At 65.2% G+C, this 17,193-nt stretch overlaps 2 protein-coding genes across 2 annotated transcripts in view; both read left to right on the top strand.

The window, feature by feature from the left end:
- The window catches only part of SRRM3 (serine/arginine repetitive matrix 3), a 32,247-nt gene extending 26,483 nt beyond the window's left edge, over nt 1-5,764 (top strand). Inside the window, exons 11-14 of the mRNA XM_054166845.1 lie at nt 1,241-1,560; nt 2,418-2,645; nt 2,883-3,020; nt 5,532-5,764. Coding sequence (XP_054022820.1) covers nt 1,241-1,560; nt 2,418-2,645; nt 2,883-3,020; nt 5,532-5,748 — 903 coding nt within the window. The 3' untranslated portion in view covers nt 5,749-5,764. The remainder of the gene's footprint in view (nt 1-1,240; nt 1,561-2,417; nt 2,646-2,882; nt 3,021-5,531) is intronic.
- Nucleotides 5,765-10,001: 4,237 nt separating this feature from the next.
- Nucleotides 10,002-13,389, top strand: HSPB1 (heat shock protein family B (small) member 1). The gene is made up of 3 exons (XM_054166669.1): nt 10,002-10,483; nt 11,494-11,557; nt 13,067-13,389. The coding sequence occupies exons 1-3, from the start codon at nt 10,123-10,125 to the stop codon at nt 13,224-13,226; spliced, it is 585 nt and encodes a 194-aa protein (XP_054022644.1). The 5' UTR covers nt 10,002-10,122; the 3' UTR covers nt 13,227-13,389.
- Nucleotides 13,390-17,193: the final 3,804 nt, after the last annotated feature.

The following is a 17,193-nucleotide window of genomic DNA, read 5'->3' as shown; positions in this document are numbered from 1 at the left end:
TGCTTTTCTGGTTGGTTTTCATTTAGTTTTTAATCCCCTCCCCACCCCCCCACCCCCGTCCTCCTCCCCTCCGTCCCCTTCTCCCTCCCCCCCTCCCCCCCCATTTTGCCTTTCCCCCTTTTTTCAGTTGAGTTGGATGGTTTGTGGTTTGGGGTTGGTTTTTTTATCCCACTCTCCCCCCTCCCGCCTTCCTTCCCCCCCCCCCCCCTTCCCTTCTTTCTTGGTTTGCTTTCTTTTTGGCCTCCTCACCCCCTCCACCTCCCTGCCTTGTCCCCCGGCCCTCCTCATTGTCGCTCCGTGCTGTCCTCCCCGTGTCTGGAGCTCCAGAAGCCTCCTCCCCGTGCCCCCCCCCCCGCCATCACAACATATATCTCTTTGATACGTGCATGCAGCCCCCCTCGCCCCCTCCCCCCTAGCCCTCCTCGCTCCCACCTCGTCCCCTCGGCACAGATTTCCTCTCCCGCCCCTCCTCACCACCATCCCTCCTCTCATCATTTCTCCTCCCCCCGCATTTGCCTCCCTTCGTTTGGGTTTTGCCTCCCTTCGTTTGGGTTTTGCCTCCCTTCGTTTGGGTTTTGCCTCCCTTCGTTTGGGTTTTCCCTGCCCCCCCTTTCCCCTTCCCCTTTCTTGGGGCAGGTTGGGCGCTGGGGGTTTGCTTTCTCCCCGCTCCAGGTGTTTTGTTCCGTGTTTTTTTCTTTGGGGGGGGGGCGTGTGTGTGTGTGTGTGTGTGTGTGTGTGTGTGTGTGTGTGTGTTTCGTTTCTTTCCCATCAAGCTCTCCCTCCCCGACGACCTGTGTCCGGAGGGGGTGTTCTCGGATTTCACTTTGGTTTCTTTCTCTGCTTACTTACTTCTCATTCCTTCATTTAGGCTCTCATCACACCCCTCCCCACCCTCCCTCCCCGTCGTCCCCCCCCCTTGCCCCCCCACCCCTCCACCCCCTTTTCCGTTGGGTTGGTTTTTGGGTTTTTTGGTTTTGGTTTTGGTTTCCATTCTTTTTTTCTTTGGCGTTTTGCATGCGGAGGTTTGCATGACCCACGTTGTGAGGGGCGAGAGGAAGGAGCAGAGTAGCGTCTGTGTAGCCTGCCTTAACGCGGTGTGCCTTGACGTTGTGAGCCGCGCCCCGCCGCGCTGCCCCCGTTAAACCCTCTCTCTCCTTCTCTCTTCTCTTCTTCCCCCCCTCCTCCGCCTTTGCCCCCCCATCCCCCTTTCTCTCTTTCTCTCTCCCCCCTCCTTTGCCAGAGGCCGGCCTCGGCGTCCCCTTCTCCGCGGGCTCACGGCAGGACGGAGCCGCCGTCCCCTCGTCCCCGTGGGGGCCGCCACGGTGCCCGCAGCCCCCGTTCGCCCACGCCGGAGAGGGCCAAGCACGGCCACCGGCACCGCTCCCGCAGCGCCTCGCCGCCGCCCCGCCACCGCGGCCAGAGCAAGGGGCGGCCGCCGGCCCCCCGGGAGCCCCCCGCGGCTGCGCTCAGCCCCCCCGGCTCCAGCAGTGACTCGGAGGGCTCTGCCGGCTCCCACCCGCCGCTCGGCCCCGACAGGAACCACGGAGTCCATGCCAAGAAGTAAGGGGTCTGTGGGATGGGGTCGTGGGGACACTAGTGGGGCCTGGGAGATGGTCACAGCACATGGGGGGCAACCTGGTGCCACCCGGGCAAAGCTCCGTGGACTGAGCTGGGGAGCAGGGTGGGGTCAAGGAATGGGCATGGGGTTGGAGATGAAGGGGACAGAGATGCTCACAGGATGGGGATGGGGATGGGGATGAGGATGGGGATGGAGATGAGAAGCAGATGGGGACAGGAATGAGAACAGGGATGAGCATTGGGATAGGGACAGGGATGGGGATGGGGACAGGGATGGGGACAAGAATGGGGCTGAAGATAGGCAATGGAGATAGAGTTGGGGACAGGTAGTGTGGATGGCAATGGGAATGGGGTCAGGGATGCTTGAGTGCTGGGGGTGAGGATAGAGATGCAGATGGAGATGGGGTTAGGAATGGGGCTGGGAATGAGGACAGGAATGGGGTGGGAGGGGAATGAAGATGGGCATGGGAATGGGAACAGGGAACAGAAATAGGGTGGGAGTAGAGAATGGGCATGGGGTTGTGAGTAGGGATGGGGTTGGGGACAGGGATGGAGATGGGAATAAGGAAGAACTGCCGTGGGTCAGTGCCAGGGCACTGTGCTGGCATGAAGGGCAGTGCCTACCGGCTGCATGCCACCGCAGCGCCCCACGGGGTGCCAGATCCCGAGGGATGAGTGTCCCATGCTTTACGACCGCGGGTGCAGCCCAGCCAAACACCGGGGCCACGCAGGAGTGCCTGCTGCCCCCTCAGGGGAGCCTGGCTGCAGGGCTGCCGCGGGGACACCCTGCCCGCCGCGGGGGGCGAGGTGAGAGGAGGTGCTGCGCTCTGCCTCGGCAGGGTGAAGGAGAGGCACCAGCGGGGCCGGCCCAACAGCAGCTCGGAGTCGTCAGCCAAGCACTCTCGGCACGCCTCGGAGCGCAGGAAGAGTCCCTCGCCCAGCCCGGGCCCCCGCAGCAGCTCCTGGAGCTCCAGCGGCTCCCTCTCCAAGTCCCGCTCCCGCTCCCGGGAGAAGCGGGCAGGACGCAGCCGCTCCCGCTCGCCCTCGCCCAAAAAACCCGCCAGCAGGTCAGCCCCGGGGGGCACGGCGGGGTGGGGGGCACCGGCGATGGGCTCAGAGGGCTCCCGCGGCTCAGGGCGGTCCTGGCTTCCCCGGGGGTTGGGGAGGGGCTTACAGGTGACTGCTGGCCCCGGTGGCCCCGGCCCTGGGGGGAGATGTGCCACCAGGTGCACGGGCTGTCCCTGCAGCCCCCCCGGGACCCCCGACCCACTCCCCTGGTGCTTTTCCTGCTCCTTGTGGTGCAGAGAGAAGGACAACGAGCCCCGAACACGCCACGGGGAGCCCGACCCCGCCCGCGCCCGGCGCCGCTCCCGCAGCTACTCCCCCATCAGGAAGAGGAGGAGAGACTCCCCCAGCTTCATGGAGCCCAGGAGGATCACCAGGTGCGTCCGCAGCGGCGGGGAGGCCTCCGGGACGGCCACTGGCACGGACAGGGACCGAGCTCTGCTTCCAGCCAGCCCTGATGGATGGTGGATAGATAGATGGATGGATGGGGGGAGGGAGGGAAGGAGGGAGGGAGAGAGGGAGGAAGGAAGGAAGGGAGGGAGGGAGGGAGGAAGGAAGGAAGGGAGGGAGGGAGGGATGGAAGGAGGGAAGGAGGGAGGGATGGAAGGATGGATGGATGGATGGATGGATTGGATGGATGGATGGATGAAGACAGGGAGGGATGGATGGATGGATGGATGGATGGATGGATGGATGAATAGGAGGATGGGTAGAAGGATGGAGGGATGGATGAATGGATGGATGGAAGGATGGAAGGAGGGAAAGATGGAAGGAGGGATGGATGGAGGGATGAATGGAGAGAGGGAAGGAGGGAGGGAGGGATGGAGGGAAGGATGGATGGAAGGATGGATGGATAGAGGGATAGAGGGAAGAAGGGAGGGATAGAGGATGGAGAGATGGATGGATGGAGAGAGAGAAGGAGGGAGGGAGGGATGGAGGGAAGGATGGATGGATGGATGGATGGATGGATAGAGGGATAGAGGGAAGAAGGGAGGGATAGAGGATGGAGGGATGGATGGATGGGTGAATGGATTGGATGGACAAATATACAGACAGATGGATGGGCACACAGGTGAAAGGCCAGACAAAGAGATGAGGAGCCCTGTGGCCTGCCAGCTAGGCCTGAGGATGCCAGCTGTGCCAATCAGCTGGCTCAGTCAGCTGGGTAACCAGGCTGCCACCAGCCTTACAACCTTTGGATCTCTTCCCACTGTGAGGCACACACTCCAGAATTCCCTCGAGCAGGCCTGTGCACATCCCAGCAAGACAAAGGGCTGCCAGCCTGGCCCTGCCCTGCCCTCCCAAAGCTGGTTTCTCCTCCTCAAGCTGCTGTTGTCTCAGGCTCTGGGCAGTATTTCCTGCCAGAGGGAACAGCCCCTGCATATCTAGCAGCTCCTTAGCATGCAGCTGGCAGCCAGCTGAGATTGCTCCTTCCTGACCTATTTGTCTCTCCTGCTATCAAGTGGGACATCAAGCTGTGGGCTGGATGGGCTGGGGGTGCAGGAATCAGCTCTGGCACCCCTGTGGCAGGGGGCTGGTTTTGCCTCAGCTGGGCTGAAGACATCCAGAAGGGAGGACAAGAGAAATTGCTGCTCTGGTCAGAGCTTCCTGAAGGTCTCCCTGACATCAGGAGCGTGGGCTGGGAAAGCTGCTCCCAGCCGGGTACCACCAGCTGGTTGTGCATCCCTCCTGCTCCAGGCCAGGGCTGGGTTTTGCTGGGATGTCCTCAGGAAGGTGGCAGGACTGAGCTGCAGGGCAGGGCCCCCATCCCTCTCATCCATCCCTGGAAGGGGTGTGGACAGCAGACCAAGCTCTGCTTGGGGCTCAGGAGGAGCAGAGGCCACTTCTGCCAGGCTTGGAGGACGCTGCAGTGAAGGGGCAGCCACGGGAACACCCCCAGCCCCCCTCCCCCCCTTCTCCTGCCCTGCAGCCCAGCCAGAAGCCCCAGGGCTTTTCCTCAGCCTCCTGCCCTGTCCCCAGCCCCTGTCACCCCCTGCCCCCCTGGGTCCATCACCACATGGTCCTGCCTCAGTGATGCCAACTTCTCCTTTTCCATTTCATCCCAAGGTCCCTCTCGGAGAGCATCGCCGCCAGCCTGGCTCCCAGGGTAACCTCTCCCCTTCCTCCTCCTCCTCCTCCTCTTCCTCCTGGACCTCTCTGTGTCTCCTCACCCCCCTAGGTGCCCTCAGCACCCAAGCACCTCTGGGCCGGGCCTGTGTCTCTCCTCAGCCTCACTAACACCGGGAGGGGACAAGGGAGCAAGGGGCTGGCTCCTGTGCCGCTGCCCGCCGAGCCCTCCCCAGCCCCGTGCTCTCCACGTCCCTCCTCATCCTCAGGCTCCAGCAGGCCTCAGCTCGCCTCCCACTAATCCTCAACCTCTCTTTTTCAGCAGCTTTCACTCTCTGGTGTCTGGGGCACACAAAAGCCACATTAACCTGCTCACTTTCTGCCCTCGCCGCTGCCTAATCCAGGACTAACACCCCCGGGGGGGCTGGGGAGGAGGAAGGGGTTGGAGAGGGGGTGATGGATGGCAGAAAGGCATTCTCGAGAGTGAGGGTGGGGAGACACTGGCACAGGTTGCCTAGGAAGGCTGTGGATGCCCCCTCCCTGGAGGTGCTCAAGGCCAGGCTGGATGAGGCCTTGAGCAAGCTGTGCTGGTGGGAGGTGGCCCTGCCCGTGGCAGGGGGTTGGAACCGGCTGAGCTTTCAGGTCCCTTCCAACCCATTCAGTGATTCTCCACTGGGTAGCCTCAGCCTGACACCGCGCAGCCACTCTCAGCCTTAGGGGGATGCTCGGCTGTGCTGGGAGCACCCAGCGCCAGCCCCCTCCCCCCCTTCCCTGGGCTGCCCCCGGGGCCCCGCCTCAGTGTCCCCGTTTTCCCTCCGCAGCGCTCGGAAGCGGCCCATCCCCTACTACCGGCCCAGCCCCTCGTCCTCCAGCTCGCTGAGCTCCTGCTCCTACAGCCGCAGCCGCAGCCGCAGCTACGCCAGCTCCAGCTCCAGCCGCAGCCGCAGCCGGACTCGCAGCCCCCCCAGCCGCTCCCGCAGCCCCAGCCGCAGCCCCAGCTACAACAGCCGCAGCAGCTCCGAGAGCCTCGGCTTCTGAGCCCCTCCCCGCCCCCCCCGGCACCCTCCGGACTGTGGCGCCCCCGCCCCCCCCCCGCCCCAGTCGCCCCCTGCGCCCCCCCCGCCCAGGAAGGATGGGGACCGCTGGGGAGGTGGAAGCGAGCCGGGGGCTGCCGAGCGTGGGGCTGGCAGCAGGGGAAAGCGGGGACCCAAAGCTCAACTGAGTCCTTGCATCGCCTGGGAGGGGCTGATCTTATCCCCCCCCCCCCCCCCCCGCCCCTTCCAGGGGTCTTTTGGGGGTGGGCATGGGGGAGGGCAGGATTTCTTCTTCTTTGGGGGGTTGGGGGTGGGCTGGGGTGGGCCAGCATAGAGCGAGGGAACAAACTGCTCAGCAGAGACCTTGGGGTGGGGTGAGGGGGTAACTGGGCCCCCCCCCCCCCAAGAACCCTCTCATTAGAGGTGGCTGGGGACCCCCTGTGCTTTTCTGGGGGGTTGATTTCACTTTTGTAGCACAAGTGTATCCTTGAGGGCGTTGTTGGGGGGGGGTGGAGGGGAGGCAGGAAGGGGCTTCTCCAGCACAGGCTTGGCTGGGGTGTGTGATGCCAGCCCCGGCTCCCCCCTGCAGATGTGTCCCCAGGCTGTCCCAGGGGCCAAAGGCCACCACGAACCCTTTTGGGCCTCCCCCAGAGCCAAGCAGACGCTGAGCCACGGATGAACAAAAGCAAGCAGCACCCCCAAATCTTTACCCCGGGGTGGGGGTCACCTGGGCAGGTTTGACGCTGCTCATCCTGGCTGTGGAGCCAGCCCTGGCACGCACCCACCCCGCCCCATTTTGGTGGGGACCAAGCTGTCACCCCCAGGAGGTGGGGAGGGCTGAGCTGAGGGGTACGGTGGTGACTCTTCCACCCCTGGGGCCGCATCCAACCATCCTCCGGCTTCGGCATCTCCCACCCCGGGCTGCAGCCCCAGCCGCCTCCTGCCGGGGGCCCAGCGACAGCTCTTTGAGGATGGTTACAGAAGAACAGAGGCTGGGGGGGGGGGGGGGGGGTCTGGCCCGTGCGGGACTCTGCTGGTTCGCCATAAAGAAAGCTCCCCCCGGGGCACCAAGGGCAGTCCCGGGGGGCTTCATCCCCTCGGCCCCAGGTTTTCCAGGCGGCTGGAGCAGGGCGCTGGGGCTGAGCCTGGTTAGGTGGGAGGGCAGCTGCCAGAGCGCCCTGCGGCCCCCGCATGAGAAGCTGGGCTTGGGCAGGCCTGCCCGGCACTGCCTGCCAGCCGGCTGGGGCTGGGGAGGGCATCCTTTGGGCTCCAGCTTGGCTGGCAACGTGATGCTCTCGTTAGCCAGCAGCCTGGTGAGCCAGAGGTGCTGGGAGGGCACAGGTGTGAGCGGAGGGGCTCCAGAGTCATCTCCCAGACCCAACACACGGAGGGGCCAGGCTCAGCTGTGGGCTGAGGGTTCACCAGCCCTTGGGTGGGCTACCCACGCTGGCTGCCAGCCCCTGGGTATCCCACCCAGCCCCTGCTCTGCCGGCAAAGCCACCCCCCGCCCTCGGTGGTGCCCATTAGAAATGGGGTGAGCAGGTAAGGAGGGGACCTGCTGGTGGCTCTCTGTGACCCAGCTTGTCCCCATGGGCCAGCCCCAGGCAGGGTGGCATCTCTGGTTGTGACCCTGGCAAGGAGGAGGAGGTGAAGGGCCCGGTTGTAACCCTAGCAAGGAGGAGGAGGTGAAGGGTCTGGTTGTGACCCTGGCAGGAGGAGGAGGTGAAGGGTCTGGTTGTGACCCTGGCAGGAGGAGGAGGTGAAGGGTCCTGCTCCCCCCAGGCGTGGGGAGATGAAGGGCACCGATCTCTCCTCCCTTCCCCCCCAGCATCTCTACGAACCCCTGAGCTGTGCGCTCCCAATCCCCATCCCCCCCGCCCCGCCTCTGTCCTCTCCATCTCCCCACGGGGAGGCTCAGACTGGCCAAGGGAGCCCCGAAACCCTGCCGGGAGAGGGGAGGGAGGGAGGGAGCCCTGCAGACATCCGACCCCAAGCCAGGGGCGAGAGGATCTTTCGCCCGCGGCCGCAGCCCTGCAGCACCAACCCCCCGCCAGGAGCCGAGGCGGCGCCGGCGGGGCCCAGCCAGCACATCAGGGAAAATTTCCAGTCTTCCTCTTTTACAGCCTCTGTCTCCTGCCGCGGAGGGAGCAAACTGGAACAAATCCTCTGTAGGAACTCTTCAGTGTTGTCCTCTCGCGCGTGGCTCTCTCCTCTCTGCGGGTCGTGACTTCAGCTGTAGATGCCGTGAGCCGGTTCGACTCTAATAAAACACTCAGTATCTATCGGAAAGGACCCCGCGGCCGCCCGGACCTTCCTTCGCGGCTGGCTCAGCCTTGGTCAGCTCCCTACGGATCCATCCTGCCCTCCCTGCGCCCCCTGGATTGCTCTTCCCCCTGTCCGTAGGGCTCTGGACCTATGGTGTCCATCCCTGGCTCCATTTGGGCTCTGGGCATCGGTTCTGTGTCTGACTCTCCCCCCAGCATCCTGCTACGGGGTCTGGAGTTCTGCAGTTCTCCTGGCTCCCTGCAGCCTTTCTTGTGTCCTTCCCGTTTGCCTGCAGCTCTCCCATCCTCTCTCTCCTGCATCCCTCCCAGCATCTCTCTCAGCATCCATTACATCCCTCCTGCACCTATCCCATTCGTCCCTGCATCTTCCTATCCCTCCCTGCATCTCTGTCTGCGTCTCTCCCATCCCACCCTACATCCCTCCCACCCTTCCTGACTCCCTCCCATCCCTCTGAGCACCCCCCCCAGCTCCTCCCTGCATCCCTTCCCTCATGCCTGCCACCCCACCCCTGCATTCCTGCCTGCATCCCTCCCATCCCTCCTGCATCCCTCCTTGCATCCCTCCCATCCCTTGTTGCATCCCTCCCTTCAGGGATGCATCCCTCCCTTTATTCCTTCATCCCTCCCTTTATTCCTTCATCCCTCCCTTTTCCCTTCATCCCTCCCTTTATTCCTTCATCCCTCCCTTTATTCCTTCATCCCTCCCTTTTCCCTTCATCCCTCCCTTTATTCCTTCATCCCTCCCTTTATTCCTTCATCCCTCCCTTTTCCCTTCATCCCTCCCTTTTCCCTTCACCCCTCCCTTTATTCCTTCATCCCTCCCTTTTCCCTTCATCCCTCCCTTTTCCCTTCACCCCTCCCTTTATTCCTTCATCCCTCCCTTTTCCCTTCATCCCTCCCTTGACCCCTTCATCCCTCCCCTCCCTCCCATTTTCCCTCCTCCCTCCCCACCCCTTCACCTCCACAGCAGCTTCTCACCCCTCCCCAGCTCCCTCCGGCCTGTGCCAGCCCCGCAGGACGCAGCCCCTGGCATGGTGCTGGCACCCACTGCAGCCACGGATTGGGGGACACCCCCCAAATCCCCTGCTATGCAGCCTCCCCCCCCCCCCCCCTTTTGTCCCCATCTATGCCCCACAAGAGGGCTGCCAGGGTCACACATTGCTGAGCAGCTCTCAGACACAGCTCAGCTTCTGGGGCTGGGCACAGCCAGAGCTCAGCCCAGGGGGAACTTCCTTCCCCCAAACTGGTCCCAGGGGATGCCAGAGTTGCTGGAAAGCCCTTCTGAGAGGGTCCTGCTCCATCCAGAGCCCCCTAGACCTCCAACCCCCTCCAGCACCCCTGGCCTCATCAGCTCTATTGTGAGGTCCATCAGCCTCCACTAATCCCACCGGGCCCCAGTGCATCCTGTAAGCTCCCATCAAGCCCTGCTGGCCCACTGGCCTCCATCAGCTTCATCACCCCCTGCCAGTTCACATCAACCCTCCCCCTGGCTCCCAGTAAGACCCCATCAGCCCCCATCAAGCCTCATTGTCCCATTGGTCCCCATCATCCCTGCAAGCCTCAGAGACCCCTGCCCAAGCCTTGGGGGCTCCCAGCTGGCTGCTAGGGGTTCCCAGCACCAGGGCAGGGGTGGGTGCCAGGAGGGTGCCGTGGGGCTGGGGGTGCCCAGAAGCTTCTGGCAGGCGGGTGACGCCTTGGGCACGGGTCCGGGCACGGCTCTGCACTGAGTCATCCCCAGCCAGGTGCTGGCCCAGCCCCAGCCTGGGAAGGTTCCGTGGGCCAGAAATGGCAGCGGGGGGAGGAAGCGCGGGGGGGGAGGATGTGGGGGGTGGAACCGGGAGCAGCTCCAGGGCACATCCATCACTCCCAACAGGGCAGGCCGGGCGCAGCTCCAGGGCGGCAGCCACCTCCTCGGCCAGCCCCGTCCCAGCGCGGCTGCGTGCGGCCGGCCCACGGCCGGGGGAAGCTTCTGGTGCCTTGGGCAGGGTCCTGTCGCCACTTCCATTAATAGGCAGCCGAGCGCTCCGCTAAAAATAGCCCCGCGGCTGCCTCATAAGCGGCCCTCGGACTCCCCCCCGGCAGCCCCGCGCACCATGGCCGAGCGCCGCGTCCCCTTCACCTTCCTGCGCAGCCCCAGCTGGGATCCCTTCCGCGACTGGTACCATGGCAGTCGCCTCTTCGACCAGTCCTTCGGCATGCCCCACATCCCCGAGGACTGGTACAAGTGGCCGAGCGGCAGCGCCTGGCCAGGCTATTTCCGCCTGCTGCCCCGCGAAGGTGCCCTGGTGCCCAGCCCGGGCTCGCCCTACGGCCCCCTGCTCAGCCGCCAGCTCAGCAGCGGCATCTCCGAGATCCGCCAGACCGCCGACAGCTGGAAGGTCACCTTGGACGTCAACCACTTCGCGCCCGAGGAGCTGGTGGTGAAGACCAAGGATAACATTGTGGAGATCACCGGTAAGGTGGTGGGGCTGGGGGCTGGGTGGGGAGCTGCCCCAGTGCTTGCTGCCGGGGAAAGGGTGGGATAGGAGATGAGAGGGTGAAGGATGAGAGGATGAGGAGAGGGAGAGGAGAGGGGAGAGGGAAGAGGAGAGGGAAGAAGAGAGGGAAGAGGAGAGGGAAGAGGAGAGGGAAGAGGAGAGGGAGAGGGAGAGGGAGAGGAGAGGAGAGGGAGAGGGAGAGGGAGAGGGAGAGGGAGAGGGAGAGGGAGAGGGAGAGGGAGAGGGAGAGGGAGAGGGAGAGGGAGAGGGAGAGGGAGAGGGAGAGGGAGAGGGAGAGGAACAAGAGAAGAGACAAAGCAAGGCAAAGAGCAAGGCTCACCTCTGCAAGCTCAGCCTTGGGGGTACCTTCATGCTGCATATGGTGAAGAGGCCCCCCCCGCCCCCTCCCGCAGCCCCACGTACTGATCCCTTGCTGCTGTCCCAGTCAGGATACCGGGAGAGACTCCCCAGCTGTGAGCCAGACAAGACCCCGGGTGTGCCCGTGGGGTGTCCCTAGCCCTGCAGTGCCCCTGGCTCTCCCCCACAGCTCCCTTGCAGCTCAGCCCCAGTCGTGGTGACAAAGCCCAGACCCCGTGGCCCAGGGCCAGCAGCATGAGTCACGCCCAGCCAGGGGGCTCTGCGTGGGGCGGGGGCAGCTCCCCGGCCAGCAGGATTTGGGGGGCAGCCCCAGGGACAGGCGAAGCTCAACCCCACCGAGCTGGGGAGGAGAGGGCAGCAGCTGGGTGCCCTCGGCCGCGGCTGGCTCCTGGCACCATGCTTTGTTCCGCTGGAGTCTGGGGGGATGCTCCCCGAGCGGCCGCGCTGCTCCCGGTCCCCCCCAGCCGCTCCGTGATGCCATTAAGGCAAAGATGCCCAGGCCAGGCAGGATGCTATGCCAGGATGTGGCAGGGTGGGCTCTGGGCACGGAGACCTTCCCAGCCCCCTGCCCACCCTGCCAACCCCGCCGGGGGGCTGCGTTCCCTGCAGGCAAACACGAGGAGAAGCAGGACGAGCACGGCTTCATCTCCAGGTGCTTCACCCGCAAGTACACGTGAGTACCCACCGGGCACCGGGCACCTCCGCGCCCTGCCCCCGGGCACCTCCTCCCCCCTGCCCCCCGGGCACCTCCACCCCCCTGCCCGGCCAGCCCCTCCGGGACCCCCGGCCGCGCTGGGGATGCCATCAGCACAGCCCAGAGCCGCAGTGTGCGGCTGAGCCTCTGCTGTGCTCACAGCATCGCACCTGCTGGGGGTGGGTGCCTGCAGGGTGGGGGTGTGGGTTTGAGGGGGAGTGGGGGGTCCATGGGGGGTGGGTCCATGGGGGGTGGGTGCTTGGGGGGTGGGTGTGTGGGGGGGTGGATTCATAGTGTGGGAGTCGTGTGGGTGGTGGATTCATGGGGTGCTGGGTGCATGGGGGGTGTCGGTGCTTGGGGGTGGGTGTGTGTTTGGGGGTAGTGGATTCATGGAGGTGTGGGGTGGTGGATTCCTGGGGTGGGAGGTGTGCGGGGTGATGTGTTCAAGGGGTGATGGGGCTGTGGTGATGGGGGTGTGGGTGGTGGATGTGTGGGTGATGGGGGTATGGGGTGATGGGGGTGTGAGATGATGGGGGTGGGGGTGATGGGGGTGTGGGTGGTGGGGGTGTGGGTGATAGGGGTGTGGGCGGTGTATGTGTTGATAATGGGGGTGTGGGTGGGGGGGGGTGTGAGGTGATGGGGGTGTGGATGATGGGGGTGTGGGTGATGGATGTGTGGATGATGGGGATGTGGGTGGTGGGGGTTTGGGGTGATGGGTGTGGGTAGTGGATGTGTGGGTGATGGGGATGTGAGGTGATGGGGGTGTGGGTGGGGGGGGTGTGGGTGATGGGGGTGTGGATAATGGGGGTGTGGGTGGTGCATGTGTGGGTGATGGGGGTGTGGGTGATGGGGGTGTGGGTGATGGACGTGTGGATGATGGGGGTGTGGGTGATGGATGTGTGGGTGAGGGGGATGTGGGTGGTGGGGGTTTGGGGTGATGGGTGTGGGTAGTGGATGTGTGGGTGATGGGGATGTGAGGTGATGGGGGTGTGGGTGGGGGGGGGGTGGGTGATGGGGGTGTGGATAATGGGGGTGTGGGTGGTGCATGTGTGGGTGATGGGGGTGTGGGTGATGGGGGTGTGGGTGATGGACGTGTGGATGATGGGGGTGTGGGTGATGGATGTGTGGGTGAGGGGGTGTGGGTGGTGGGGGTTTGGGGTGATGGGTGTGGGTGGTGGATGTGTGGGTGATGGATGTGTGGATGATGGGGGTGTGGGTGATGGATGTGTGGATGATGGGGGTGTGGGTGGTGAGGGTTTGGGGTGATGGGTGTGGGTGGTGGATGTGTGGGTGATGGATGTGTGGATGATGGGGGTGTGGGTGATGGATGTGTGGGTGAGGGGGTGTGGGTGGTGGGGGTTTGGGGTGATGGGTGTGGGTAGTGGATGTGTGGGTGATGGGGATGTGAGGTGATGGGGGTGTGGGTGGTGTGGGTGTGAGCTGGTGATAGCTGCAGCCCTGACCCCCTCCTCCCCCCGCCCCCACCAGCCTGCCCCCCGGCGTGGAGGCCACGGCCGTGCGGTCGTCGCTGTCCCCCGACGGGATGCTGACGGTGGAGGCGCCGCTGCCCAAGCCTGCCCTGCAGTCCGCCGAGATCACCATCCCGGTCACCGTCGAGAGCCAAGCCAAGGAGCCCGCCAAGAAGTAGGCGGTGGTGAGGAGGAGGAGACGCTGCTGCCCCCCGCATGAGGGCATCCTCACCCCCAGCCCCAGCTCACAGCCCCCTTTTTATCGCCTGTTTTGTACCGGCCCTGTCCCCCAGTGCCTCGAGTCGATGTGGAGGGAACCAGAGCTGGCAGGAATAAAAGAGCTGAAAGAAACTTGTCCCTGTGCCCTCTCACCGTCCCAGGGGCCCCCAGCAGCACCGGCACACCTGGGCAGCGCTCTGCTGGCTGGCACCACTCCGTGGCCAGCAGCTGGGCAGGACCGGGGCACTGGGATGGGGCTGCCTGGGGCCAGGGTACGGAGCTCAGCATCCTGGCCCCTGCGTGCCAGGGGCTTGGGGTCTCCACAGCCTGGGGCTTGGGGGCTCCACAGCCTGGGGCTTGGGGGCTCCACAGCCTGGGGCTTGGGGGCTCCACAGCCTGGTGCTTGGGGTCTCCACAGCCTGGGGCTTGGTGGCTCCACAGCCTGGGGCTTGGGAGCTCCACAGCCTGGGGCTTGGGGGCTCCACAGCCTGGGGCTTAGGGGCTCCACAGCCTGGGGTTTGGGGGCTCCACAGCCTGGGGTTTGGGAACTCTACAGCCTGGGGCTTGGTGGCTCCACAGCCTGGGGCTTGGGAGCTCCACAGCCTGGGGTTTGGGGGCTCCACAGCCTGGGGTTTGGGAACTCTACAGCCTGGGGCTTGGGAGCTCCACAGCTTGGCACTTGGCATCCTGGGTTCCGCCAGCCTGAACCTCCCTCTCTTGGCTGTCCCACATGCAGCTCTCCCCAGCTCCAGCACCTCACGTCCCTCCACCCTGGCTCAGGTCTCCACACGTTGGTCTCCATGTGCCAGGTCTCCACCATTGCTGGCTCGGAGCTCAGCTTTCCACACCCTGAGCCCCTGACGTCCCAGGTCTCCACAACAGCCTTTCATCATCCCAGGGCTCCCACACCTCCTGCCTCACCCCCCAGGGCTGCCTGTGTCTGACACCCTGCCCAGGGCCCCACAATTCTGCCTCTCCCACACCTGCCACTCCCAGTCCCCAGCCCCAGCCGCCGAAATTCTGGCTGTCAGCACCCCAGACCTCAACACTTTGGGGCTCAGCACCCCAGATGTGAACACTTTGGGGCTCAAAATCCCAAACCTGAACATTTTTGGGTCTCAGCACCCCAGACCTGAACACTTCGGGGCTCAGCACCCCAGACCTGAGCATTTTGAGTCTCAGCACTCCAGACCTGAACACTTTGGGTCTCAGCACCCCAGACCTGAGCATTTTGAGTCTCAGCATCCCAGACCTGAACACTTTGGGTCTCAGCACCCCACACCTGAGCATTTTGAGTCTCAGCATCCCAGACCTGAACACTTTGGGTCTCAGCACCCCACACCTGAGCATTTTGAGTCTCAGCACTCCAGACCTGAACACTTTGGGTCTCAGCACCCCAGACCTGAGCATTTTGAGTCTCAGCATCCCAGACACTTCGGGGCTCAGCACCCCGGTGTCACCAGCCTGGGTCTCTGTGTCCGTGCACAACAAACACAACCTGCCCCTTCCTCGCCTCCTCCGGGGTCACAGAGGAGTCTGAGAGCACCCAGGGGCTTCCCGGGGGGAGGAGCTGTGCCCAGGACACAGCCGGCGCCGTGCCCCCCGTGCCCCGGTGCCCCCCGTGCCCCGGTGCCCGCCGTGCCCCGGTGCCCAGCCCTACATGGCCGCGGCCGGGCCGGCAGCCGTCTGGTTCCCGCTGCTAATCCTCCTGAGTCACGCTGCAGGCAGAGCTGACCCGGGAGGAATCCTGCAGCTGCGAGGCCCCCTCTGAGCCTGGGGGGGGCTGCCTGCGCCCCCCAGCCCCCTGCTCCCCTCGCCCCAGCCCCTCGCCCTCAGCGCTCCTGGGTGCGATGAGTTTGGCAGGGCTCAGGCTCCGTGCCCGGGGTGCGGCTGGCGGTCAGCTCCTGCTGCTGGGGGTCACACCAGTGCTTGGGGTGGGGGGGTCACACCTGTGCTTGGGGGGGGTCACACCAGCGCTTGGGGGGGGGTGGGGTCACACCTGTGCTTGGGGGGGGTCACACCAGCGCTTGGGGGGGGGTCACACCTGTGCTTGGGGGGGGGGGTCACACCTGTGTTTGGGGGGGGGTCACTCGTGTGCTTGGGGGGGTCACTCGTGTGTTTGGGGGGGGGTCACTCGTGTGCTTGGGGGGGGTCACTCGTGTGCTTGGGGGGGTCACACCTGTGCTTGGGGGGGGTCACTCGTGTGCTTGGGGGGGGTCACTCGTGTGTTCGGGGGGGGGTCACACGTGTTCTCGGGGGGGGTCACTCGTGTGTTCGGGGGGGGTCACACGTGTTCTCGGGGGGGTTACTCGTGTACTTGGGGTGCGTCACACGTGTTCTCGTGGGGGGTCACACGTGTTTTCAGGGGGTCACTCGTGTTCTCGGGGGGGGTGTCACTCGTCTCGGGAGGGGCACTCTTGTTTTCAGGGCACCACTCCTGTCTGGGGGGGGGGGGTCACTCGTGTGCGTGTGCCCCCTCCCCCGTGTGCCCTGTGGGGGCTGCGTGCCCACAGCAACCGGAGCCGTGCCGGTGGTTGCCATAGCAAGCAGCAGCTGCTGGCAGCCCGGCCCTGGCAGGGTGCTGAGCACCACCCCCACGCTGCCCAGCCCTGCAGCCCTTGGCTGGGGTCGGTGCCATCGGCTTGGCAGTCCTGGGGGGTGCCAGGCAGGGGCCGTGCCCCTTCCCCAGCCCCTCTGTCAGCCCCGGGCACAGGGAACACCCCAAGCGGGGGCTAAATCCTGCCCGGGGAGCGGTGCCCACACTCGTGCCCGCTGGCTCAGCCCCCTTGGGGGCATCTCTGGGGGGACACTGCCACCCCCCCTTCCAATCTACACACCCCTCCCCTTCCAGACGGGCACTGCCTGTGCCCAGGGCACCTGGGGTGTCCTTGTCCCTCTCCAGATGGGGACACTGAGGTGGGGGTGGGGAGGTCAGTGTGGGGAGGGGGGAGTCCATGTGGGGAGGGGGAGATCAGTGTAGGGAGGGGGAGGTCAGTGTGGGGAGGGGGAGGTCAATGTGGGGAGGGGGAGATCAGTGTGGGGAGGGGGAGGTCAATGTGGGGAGGGGGAGATCCGTGTGGGGAGGGGGAAGTCAATGTGGGGAGGGGGAGATCAGTGTGGGGAGGGGGAAGTCAATGTGGGGAGGGGGAGATCCGTGTGGGGAGGGGGAGGTCAATGTGGGGGGCGGGGTCAGTGTGGGGGTGCCCTGTGCCATGCCAGCCCTGGGGAGCTCAGGGGCCCTCAGCCACCTTTGTGTCCCCAGGAGAAGAGCTCCCCAGGGCTCCCCCCATGCCCCCTGCCGTGCCCCTGCTGCCGGGGCACCCTGGCTGCCCTGCGTGGCACAGCCCGTGGGGGCTCATTGCCACCCCCAGGCTGGGCTAGGGCACTGGCAGCACAAGCGGGTGCTGGGCAGGGCTGGGGGTGTCCCTCGCTGCGCGGGGGGGTGCCAGGGCAGCCCCCAGCCCCTCCGTGGCGGGAGGCAGGGGGCAGTGCTGTCCGTGCCCTGCCCCTCCCCCGCGGGCGGCTCCCAGCAGCATGACTCAGGGCCCAGTTTCGGTTCCTGCTTTCCAAGGCAGGGGAAACATTTTCCCAGCCTGAGTCACTGCAGCTCCCAGCGGGGAGCAGGGCCAGGAGGGCAGGGAGGGAGGGCAGGAGGCATCAACAGCCCTCCCCCGCCCCCCCACGCCCCCTGCCCAGCCCTGCAGCGCTGCCCAGCCCACCCCTGGGAACCTGGGGAACCACCATCAACCCCTGGGGAACCTTCATCAACCCCTGGGGAACCTTCATCAGGCTCTGGGGAACCACCATCAACCCCTGGGGAACCTTCATCAACCCCTGGGGAGCCTTCATCAACCTCTGGGGAACCACCATCAACCCCTGGGGAACCTTCATCAACCCCTGGGGAACCACCATCAACCCCTGGGGAAC

This window comes from Dryobates pubescens, chromosome 13 (assembly GCF_014839835.1).
Source record: "Dryobates pubescens isolate bDryPub1 chromosome 13, bDryPub1.pri, whole genome shotgun sequence".
In the NCBI taxonomy this organism is placed as follows: Eukaryota; Metazoa; Chordata; class Aves; order Piciformes; family Picidae; genus Dryobates; species Dryobates pubescens.
This window is presented reverse-complemented; position numbering and strand designations above follow the sequence as displayed.